Source organism: Diuraphis noxia, unplaced genomic scaffold (genome assembly GCF_037042655.1).
Source record: "Diuraphis noxia isolate RWA-SAM2 unplaced genomic scaffold, SU_Dnox_SAM2 contig0003, whole genome shotgun sequence".
Classification (NCBI taxonomy): Eukaryota; Metazoa; Arthropoda; class Insecta; order Hemiptera; family Aphididae; genus Diuraphis; species Diuraphis noxia.
This window is the reverse complement of record NW_028301713.1, coordinates 20,604,442-20,615,900: the sequence shown is the minus strand read 5'-3', so window position 1 is coordinate 20,615,900 and position 11,459 is coordinate 20,604,442. Positions and strand designations below refer to the sequence as shown.

At 29.3% G+C, this 11,459-nt stretch overlaps 1 protein-coding gene across 1 annotated transcript in view; it reads right to left on the bottom strand.

The window, feature by feature from the left end:
- Positions 1–736: 736 nt before the first annotated feature.
- IP3K2 (Inositol 1,4,5-triphosphate kinase 2) overlaps positions 737–11,459 on the bottom strand; it is a 260,945-nt gene continuing 250,222 nt past the window's right edge. Inside the window, exons 7-9 of the mRNA XM_089221869.1 lie at positions 6,388–6,556; positions 6,204–6,275; positions 737–2,194 (exon numbers count right to left, since the gene is read on the bottom strand). Of these exons, the coding sequence (XP_089077995.1) occupies positions 1,943–2,194; positions 6,204–6,275; positions 6,388–6,556 (493 nt within the window). The 3' untranslated portion in view covers positions 737–1,942. The remainder of the gene's footprint in view (positions 2,195–6,203; positions 6,276–6,387; positions 6,557–11,459) is intronic.

Here is an 11,459-nt window from a genome sequence, read left to right as displayed (position 1 = left end):
TAAGATGAGCATGCTTAAAAAAATCACAACTCACAAGTATCTTAATTAGATACCTAGGTACATTAGATTCAATAGTATCTTATATGTAATATAATATAAGTTTTTTTAGACATTTCAGAAAAATATAGTATAATACTATATTTTTCTATAGTATAGATAAGTATTATCAAAGTTAGGAGGAAATAATAAATTCAAGTTAAGCCAAGTGAACATAAAATTAATAAGTTATAGGTTAACAAACAATAGATTTAACTTCATGCCCATTGCTATGGGTGTAAATTAAATACGGAAGAAATACAACTAACTCTTACCAACATTTTTTTTTTTATCAGAACGTACACCAGATGAACGGTATTTTGACACATTTGTAAAAAATTTTAATTTTTGGAGAAATATAACAGAAATGTTAGTATTACATTTTATAGAATTAGATTATTTTATTTGAAATCGTGTTTATCCACAGTGACCATCTAATGTTAATATTGCTGAAGCAAAACTTAAAGTCATTCGACAATCCATCAAAATTAGTAAGTTGAGTTCTATAATATTAATTAGAAAGTTAAGTAACTAGTTATGTTAAAAGTTTTAGATAAAAGTCGACTTACAGATCACACGTATTGCTACTTACAATATAATATAATTATGATTATTGTGCTAAGTACTGACACGTCATCTGATAAGAACATCGTAGACCGGGAGCATGGAGAGAAATTGGAATAAAAAATAGAACAACGGGTAGAAAAATAGGCGATAACGATTTATTATGTACACATGTGCGAAGTGAAATAAAAAATAAAATAATATAACAAGGGTTTCTTTCACAAGTCTTATTTAAATATTCTGTACACACACACACACACACACAAAATATAATTATAAATACAAATATAAAGGGAAAATTGTAATAATATATAATAAAATCGAAAATTTCACACGCATACACACACAAACTGTAACAGGAAAACGAAATGAAGACGTTTCGTTCTCGTGCGGGAATAAAAATAAAGTAATTAATGTAATATTATTGTTGTTATAATAATAATATTATATTCGTTGTATCGTGGGTAATTATTAAAAAAAAAAAAATGTAATATTATATTATTTGTGTGATACAAGGACGATTAATTGGGGTGATGGAAGAGAAAGTGAAAAGGGGCTGATATTTAAAATATTGAGTTTCTGAAGAAAAAAATAGTAGTTTAACATAATAATAGCGATAGAATAAAACAACGAAATAAAAACCACGCGACACTGCAATGGAAATTGATTGATGAATATTATAAAATAATTATGTTATCGCACGCACAGTTATTATATCATAATATTTACACACGTCATTACGTTTTAGATTAAAAATGTACGTTTAAATAATTAAAATATGTAATTTGAGAATCACACGTAGTAGTCCCATCATTGTACACGTATTTAAATATAATAATTATTATTATTTTATATTATTGGATTTCCACACAAACAAACATTACCATAATATATAATAATATAGGTAATATGTGCATAATATTAGTATTATAATATACATATACAACACACCGTGATGATGTATAATTATATTATATTCATATTTTATCTTCTATTATTATAGATCATTGTTTTAATACTGATGGCAAATCCTCTGGTGCGCCAAAAATCGGGTTGGGTGTAGGAGGGGGTGAGTGGGGGGATATAAATTATATGATTAAAAACTCGTCGCAATCAAAACGAATCCTGCAGTATGTCGGGACTTGGTTTGTCTTCGAACATCGAAAGTGTTATTTAAAAAATTTTAATTTGGTTTTTGTTTTTGCGCCAGGCGACATATATTATATTACGTTGTCGACGTGGTGGTCACGCGGTTCGGAAGACCAGCAAGTGGGTCACGGGAATTGCAGGATGACCGGTGAGTTGGTCGCGGGAGTCTGGGTACTGGTCCGGTCGACGGCGTTCAGACGACTTCGGATGGGGCCGTGACTTCGATGAGAGTGACTGGAAACGCAGTCGCGGCATTCATCTCAGTGAATATGTCCAGCAAGTTGTTGATGCCGATCAGGTATCCGTCTTCGTGGTTGCCCACTACCCACTCGGATGTGTGGTTGATCCGGATGTCCGGCGGAAGTACGAGCGTCTTTGCGAAGTCGATAAGCCATATGTTGGCATTCTTACTGTCGTGCACGAACAGCAGCGAACTGCCGATCACCTGCGGACACGAACGACGTTATAACTATAATTTTATATTAATACCTAATGGCTAATAATAACGCACAACGGGAATCGTTCACATAATAATTACTATTGAGACAATTATGAAACATGTATTTTTTTTTTTAATAATATCTAATGTAATATGAAATATAAAATAAATAAATATAAATTAACAATAATGATAATGTATTTAAAAAAAAAAAAAATAACAATATCTAAATTGCCATTGTACATATAAGAGTTGCAGACTTGAAGTTAGTCCACTTTATACTTCGTATGACTACGACACAGCCCACCTACGACTTTTTAAAAACTTAATTAACCTATTTTGTGAATATTATTATTTTGCACTATTTAGTAGGCTATAGAATTTAATAATAGCTGAAATTGAATCCTGGTTATTTGAATATATTGGATGATCTTTATCTCGTTTTTTCGTTGAAAAAATATTGAAACCAACTTTTAACCTACACGTGAGCGGATTGTTTTTGATACAAATTTGTGCAATGATATGTAATTTTTACCAAAAAAATGTACCTTTCTATCAAAGACTTATTATTTATATAGGAATAAATAAATAAAAATTTTAGAAACAATTTCTTGTAACCAATAAAAGTTTCGAAAAACGTGATTTTATGTGACTCCTCCCCTTAACGGCGTAAAGCACGCAAGCAATAGGACACCACGATCTGACGAGGTGATTTTTCGTGTTTGATTTTTTTAACGTAAAACAGTATTGAAAACTTGTTTTTTTGCGACGATTTAAATGTTGTTCTATTACCTTTATAAAAAAAACGCCGTTCAGTGTGGATTGAAGACACGAATCGTCACATTGTTCACCACAAGTAAGTTGGTTTAGGTTAAATCCTTTTTTTTTTAAATAAGTTTTACAGAATTTCTGAAACGGTAGGATTTTATTGAGTCGAACGTCATCATTGAAGGCGTTTGTGGCACCGAGAAATATTATAGATTACAATTTGGTATCGTGTATTATTATTTTTAGAAAAAAAAATGGATAAAGCGGTCGAACCAAAACGCATATTTTTATAAATATTATTATCTCTCGTATTGTTATTGTTAATAAGATAGTTTGTTGGCGGAAGGCATTATTCTTATACCTACTTTCACCAGCGAATATTACAAATATTATAATATACACGTCACAATTATTTAAATGTACGACTCACGTGCATACCAGCTGTGTATACTGTGTGTACTGATTAACTATTTAATATAATTAATAAAAAATAACTTAATTAACTAAATTGTATTGATTTTAATAACGCAACGATTTGAGGGACTTCATCCCCCACTCAACCATTGGTGTAACCTTAATGAGGGAGTTGGAACTGAGCACTCCCTCCCCAATTGGATATTACCAAAATTACGAAAAATTTTTTCTTCAATAACGCAAACAAATGGCTAAGAACGAGTATACTGTAACAAGATTTCTAAAATGTGTCAATTAATTATTATATAAATAAGACAATAATAATGTAAGACTAAAACCTGAACGTTACTGCAGCCTCCCGAAAAATTGACCTATAGTTGCACTATCAACACTTTCCAAAAGCATGCACTATTGTTACACGGAAATTTAATTGAAAGAAATAATAACCACGATGTTTTAAATTTGAATACTGACAAATCCACGAATGAAAATCAGAAAATTATAGAAAACCGGGGGCGGAAGCGATACATTGCAGCCGGCGGATGCAATAACTACTCTTATTATCACTGCGATATTTTAAAGACCAACAGTTCACCGACACCTCTTCACCTTTTTGATTTCTGTACTATCTATAATGCGCGAAACTATATCACGTTTATAAATTATTAAGTGCAGCAATCATAATACGTAAAGTTTAATGAACGTGAGTGAAGTTTGGTTGCCCACCTAGTCCAAATTACGTACACTAATTTAAGTTGAAAAGCTCAATTCGTAAATGAATGCATGTCGGTTTTCGGTATTTGTAAGTAATTAGTGGCTAGTAGTTTGACGTTAGTTCATCCATTGAGTTTATTTCGGTTACAATTTAGCTACAAAAAAAATCACAAGTTGGCACCCCGTAGACTCGCCCACCCCATTCATATACTATTTGATTATATAATAATAACGTAACTAACGACTGAATAATATTTTATGACATTGAAACGCATCGATCGTCTACGCTGTAAGTATTGTCGTGACACTATACTAATATTATGTAGTACGAAATGATTTTAGGATGACGACGATGATAATAATCAATTCCCGATATGGCCTTGGAAATTAAATGTTTGAAATCGTACTTAAAAAAGCTAAAACAACAAATCCAATCAAAAGGTTTTTAAAATAAATTTGAAATACTTTAAGGAAAAATTATTTAAGATCTAATACATCATTCACCGTCATTTAAATAGGTACTTTTCTGAGTGATTGCTGCAAATGAGTAAGTAAAAATAATAACAAAATTACTAATTTAATATTGCAAATACATATATTAGTATCATACAACTTTGTACTATCTATTTCGTTGTATATTGATTGATATGATAATGATTAAACAAAATAATGACTAATGACTATTCGGTGAACCAGATACAATGATAATAAACAACGAGACACCGGCAATAGGGTTCCTCGACATTTATACAAATTAAAAACGTTATGATTATCATTAACAGTCAACAATGTAACGAATAATTGTTTCCGTTTTTGAAAATGTATTTTATTATGGACGTCCAAGATAATATTTAAATTCTTGAATTATGAACACAAATACATTTCTAGACAGATATCGGGTCTTGAAGAGGAATATCCAGCTCAAGACGACGACGTTGATGAATTTCATAGGTATTCTTCGAAAAAATAATTTTTATTTTATTACTCTAAGGTCACCTAGGTAATTATTGTCCATCGCTTAGATTTGCACATCACATAGATACGCCAGTGTTCAGTATAAAATAACGAATCAAAACAACCCGTTTTACATGAAATTCGATGCTAAAAATTTGGCATCGGTCCGCGTGCAAAAGCGATCTAAGCCATTAATAATAGTTCAAAACAACTATATAACAAACGTCTAAAAGTCCACTTTTAAAATAATAAAAACTAACCGGTTTGAAGAAACATTTCCGGGAAATTCGTGAATATTCCGCAAGATGATGCAACAATTGCTACATTTTCAATGTTTTTCTAAAATGGATTTTAGAATAATTAAATAAATAATTTAGTACCTTCCCAAGATAAACATAGTTGTGAAAATAATTTTTTTTTGTAGTTTACTAAATATTTGAGAAAGATTTTAAATACTATTATTTTTTTATTAATTATTAAATTAAATTAACTAAGAAAGGATTTTTTTATAATCATTAATTTTATAATTTTAATTAACACTAAAGCTTTATTTGAAGATTTAAAAACTCAATTTAAACTGTTTACAAAATAGTAGTTAAAAATATTTTATTAATTCTAGTACTACGTTATTTTATTGAAAGTTTTTTTATTTGAGATAAAATTATCTATGTACCTATTACCTATTACGGTGTTAAATGTAGATCTAATATAAAATAATATTTTATTGATTTCAAAAACTTTGTTCAGAACATATCGGTGGTATATTTCGTAAAATATTTTAAACCAAAAGTAGGAAAAAAATTATTTGAAGGAAAATGTTTAATACAGTCAAAATTGTATTTCAAATGTACTCAAACATTTAGTTTTTGAAACTAGAAATAATATTCGAAAAGGTACCAATACTCAAATATAATGAAACACAACACCAAAAAGGTGCGCATGGGCGTCGCCAGGGGGTGGGCAAGCCTCCCCCTATTGAATTTTAAATTCGTTTTCCAAAGCATTATCTTTAACGCATCAATTTGGTAAATATAGATTATTTTTATAACGAAAGAAAAAAATGTATAAAAAATTCTTTATTTTTTTTTTTTTAAATTAATTTTGCCACCACTTTAAAAATTTAAGGGACGCCCGTGTAGGTGCGTGTACGGATTTCGTGACAAACCTCGTGCGTAGTGAAAAACTTGGACTCCACCAGCATGTCTCTGATCGATCTCAGTCGGCTGATATACTTTGGCTGAAAAACACGAAGAGCATAAAAAGCGCAGTCGTTATTAATAACATTGCATATAACGTGTGATGGATACAATATGGGTTGGTAGTATATTATTAATATAGGCACGACTCACGATTACGTGCGGGAAACCGGCGACGAAATCTCGAAACGCTTCGATCACCTGGTCCCGGTTCTTTGTCGTCTTGAAGTCCTTGCTCGATTTTCCGTCGCTTTTCTTGATACCCTCGATCCGGAAGCCTAACGTGGCCGTCGACGAAATCGTCTCTCTCCAAACCATGTACCTGTGGACGGAAATGGAAACAGATGATAACGATTATTTACTGTAATAATATATTATAATATTATGTTTTGAGCGTCGCCATAATATAAACCACAGATCATAACATTCTGCAGAACCCAACTTTTTTTCAGGCTATTTTTGAGCACCGAAACCTTTTGTTTTTATTAGATCGTTACCATGTTGGTTATTTGTGAAGGAAATTTCTATATAAGTGTATATTATATTATATTATCATGACGTGTTGCATGTGGGTGTCGTGTCCTGTTAATAAGACGTACTTATGAACAAACGTCAAAAGAAGATATAACGAGGGTTGAAATGTTTAAATTAAACATGAGCGCTTAATAAATTAATAATCTGCCCGAATAAAGTAACAACCTGATAGAACAACGTGCTCAAAACATGACCAACGAATTTATCTAAAAACGCTCAAACACTTGACTATTATTATTATACACAAAGTGATTCATCAATCATGCCTTCATTTTGTAGTTTGATTAAGAATTTATCCAAATAATTATTTTTGAATCTAATACCTATACTTAAGGTCAATATTTTTATTTTTAAAACTATTTTAGAAGAGTCTTGTGTGATACAAACTTATTTTTTTTTAAATGAGAACCAATCTTTGCAGTAATTTGTATTGACAAATGATTATTTTTTAAATATTCATGTATCAAAATTCAAATTCAAATTTAAACGTGCAGTTCCTGAGTTATTAAAAAATGTATGAGAATTACAAAATGGTCCATAACAATTATTTCACAAAAACTATAAGACAGATGATGTAATATCCGATCCATAACATTAGTTATACTAGAACAGTTTTGTAAATTTATAAAATGCTAAAAGATGAATATTATTTATTCAAATATTCAAATCATCAAAGCACACATATATATTCCAAATTTCCAAAACTATAACGTGATACTATAATAACATTCCTTGTACACAAAGTCAAAAACTATTCCCTTGAATTAGGATTTGTGTAAATACATGAAAATGTATAAAAAAAGGATCATTTTTGTTTGGAAAAAAACAAGTAGATTTTGTCACGAGTCATTTTTTTGCCGGTACTTATATATAAGAAATCTGAGTAATTGAAATTATTTGGTCCTTTCACTGCTTACCAATAAAATCTAAAGCACCTGTTGTGTGCTGACCATTTTTCATAAATTATTTAAATGGTTTTGCTACCCTATAAGGATAGATCTATGTTCAATGAATCAGAAAAAATTTTGGACCAAAATTCACTAAGTTATAACTTATAAATAGTTGTATAACTCTTAGACAGCAGTTCTCAAAATGCACTCGCTTAAATAAATTATTAAATTAGCAAAACATTTGGTTAACCGGTTTTTCAATATTTTTAAGTCATTAATATACTTTTAACACTATTTAAAATTGAAAAATTAAACAGTCAACCGACAACCGTATTTACGCCTGATAAAACACTCGTGAAGAGAAAAATTACCATTTTGGGAGTCATTGATTTTCGCCAAACACGTAAATGTTTATAACAAAGGAAGTTTTTGTGAAAGGCTTTTGATTTTTCTTCTATTGGATAGACAATTCAAAAATCTATAATTTTTTGTAACATTAATTCTTCTATGACTAGTCAAATAAGTTAAATTGATAAAAATGTGTTTACACGTCCACAGCATACAACAGTAGGTGCTTTGACATGTATACACGTCAACAGCAGTGAAAGGGTAATAATACAACTGGTAGGTTATTTACTTGAAAATTTGAAAAATCAGGATTTTAACAAGCGAAACACGACCATGCTTGGCGGTGAATCACTCTGTACACCTATTACCTATATATTTAGGTATATACCACACGGTCCACACACGCGGTCACTGTAACGATTATTGTATACTCAACCTAACTTTATATACTGATTTATCGGTGGATATAAATGAAATGTTCGGTGTTTTCATCCTTGTACATAATCCAATATTATTAAGATACCTATTACGTAACAAAATATACAATATATTATCATAATTACAGGATGTCGGAGTATGAATATTTTATGCCTTTTGGAGGCGTACTACACCTATATGGTTAAGCACCCACACACGTATATTGATTTGCGCTGTCCCGGCGCCGATGAGAGACGATCCATATAAAAGCGGAAGACGCCCGGAAACGGAATATTCGCATCAAAAATTTCGGACGATAGTATATGACTACATTATGCGTATTATAATATATAACAAAATCATCCACACGGTAGCTATCGAACAATAATAACACGATAGATAGACATAATCGTGACCTATAATACTTTGAGCGAACGACCCAATTATTTACGTATGCGATAACTCAACGGCCAATAGTCAAATGTCTATAACGTAATATTATTCACGTAGACAAATAGAATACAACACACATAACGATGTTCACATTGTTATTGTTGTTCATCGTATAATAGTAAAGAGCACTACAATAAAATATATTCTTACACACATGAATAATATATACGTCACATTATAAACATTACAATATCATGTACGTATATTAAGGTATTAATATATTATAATATTATGCAGCGATATATATTAATATAATGTAGGTACTACGATTTTTATAATTTATTATTTATAACTTCATGACGAAAAATTATTGCTTTTTTTTGTTAGTTAAACGAAAAACGAAAAACGAAAAATTCGAACAACTATTAAACAAACTATATCAATAACATAATTTTTAAAATTACGATTCAACTATAAATAAATATAATGTTACACAATACTAATGTTATGTAACGAAAAATGAAATAACTACATGAAAAACAGGGTTTGTTCTTTATTTATTTGACCTATGAGTTATGACAATATGACATTTCTCATTATTCCAATTCAATTCAATTTTTTTTTTTTAAACTTTACAACAATGAACCGTCAAAGTGGTCTCTCTGAACTATAGTTAATATATTTCCCTGAAATGTTTTGTTATACATATTAAAAACGCATTAATTAGTATTAAATTTATTTCAGTAATTCAACTAATCCTCATGTTAAATGTCAACTATTTTTAAAATTTTATTTTTTGTTTTTAACATGTTGAACTTAAATCTAAAAATTAAAAATACAATACTTTAAGTTCAACATGTTATAAAAAATCAAAATAACATTAAAATTTAAGCACACCCTTTTTAACATCCAAATGTCGCCAAATGGAATGTAAAAACGATAGACACTCGTTATTTTTAAATTTAAGCACCGATTATCATAGATAATACATTAATACGTATGTGATATAATGATACTTGGTACTTGCTATGCGATTATATATCTTTAATTTTTTTTTTACGGTATATTTACGCTCGAAATCGCAGCAACACACGAATCATCTGTATGGAATAGGAAACTATGCCTAATCAATTATTACACACTATATTTTAATAACATTATACACGACGGTTACAACAACACGTACCAGTACAAATAAGGCGAGATAAGAAATCTATAATAATAATAATAATAATACGTTACGCGTGTACTATAATATATAGGAAGTATACATCAAACGTAATTTCATATTTATGTACGTTTACGGTGCGACGTCTTTATAATATCACGTGATGATGACTCCGATCGCACTCGAACCGCATATTATACAGAGTGATTCGCATCTGAATAAATAATAATCGGGTTTTTTCATTAATTAATTAATTGTTTGTTCAAATTCTGATTTTTTAAATTTATAAATATATATACATTATACTCATTATAATTTTATTTTAAAATATTTATACCTACTTAAATTTCATATTCAATTAACTCTTTACTGTAGCGATTGAATAATATTATTAAATAAAAGAAAAAGTTATGGTGAGCATGCTTAGTGAGTCATTCTGTACAGTCAACCCTATAGGCTATTCAATTTTGAGCATTTGTTGATTAAGGAAAAAAATCTAACTTAGTATTAGTATTTTATTACATTGTTGCAATAAAATAAAATTATTCGAGTATAACGATGTATTTTACATTATTGTGTTTCACATTTAAGATTCCGCCACAACAGAGCTGTAGTTTGTTAACTTTGTCACTCATAATCACATTTATACTTATAAATATTATATAAAACATTATTAATTATTATGTTATATAACGTCACTTCAAAAACAAGCTTACGCAGATCGATAATATTAATCAAAATAGTTATATTATTAGCATTGGACTTCTTTTATTGTCGTTGTTCTTATCAAATAATATTTTCACCCCTACAATAATACTTTACCATTCATTTTCTTTCTTTCATAAAATAGAATATGTAGTGTGAAATCGCACTCCGATGTTGGACTAGAATATTTGACCTTTTTTTGTTTTTGAAATTTTAATTTGGAATTATTCAAGTGTAATCAAAATGCGATTTTTTTTGAACAATTTTGATCAATGTTTTCAGCAAGACATTTATGTAAGAATAGATAATGTATGATATAGAAACAATTGGTAATCAAAATTATTAATAATACAATTGATTATACAGTGGTTAGTCAGATATATTATATAGAAACAGTATTTTGAGTGGAAACGGGATTCCTATACATTTTTGTTTTTGCAGAAAAACTGCATGGCATTACGTAAAACATATTATTGTCATATTACAAAACCCACATCGGTATTGTTTGATTTTCATCAAAATAAATTGTTTTGTCTCATACCAAGTTAAATAAAATTAAATATAAGAAAAATAATTTAAATATTTAACAAACGTCAAGGGTAGGCTAGTACTATTTTTGATTTGCTATTTAAAATTTTTAAACCTATCCAATATAAAACACTTAAAATTTAATTTATAATATATTTTATTGGTTAATATATTTTGGTATACTTGTGTTATATATTAATGGTTTTGGTCGTTTTTTAAATGATCGATGACTACAACCGAGT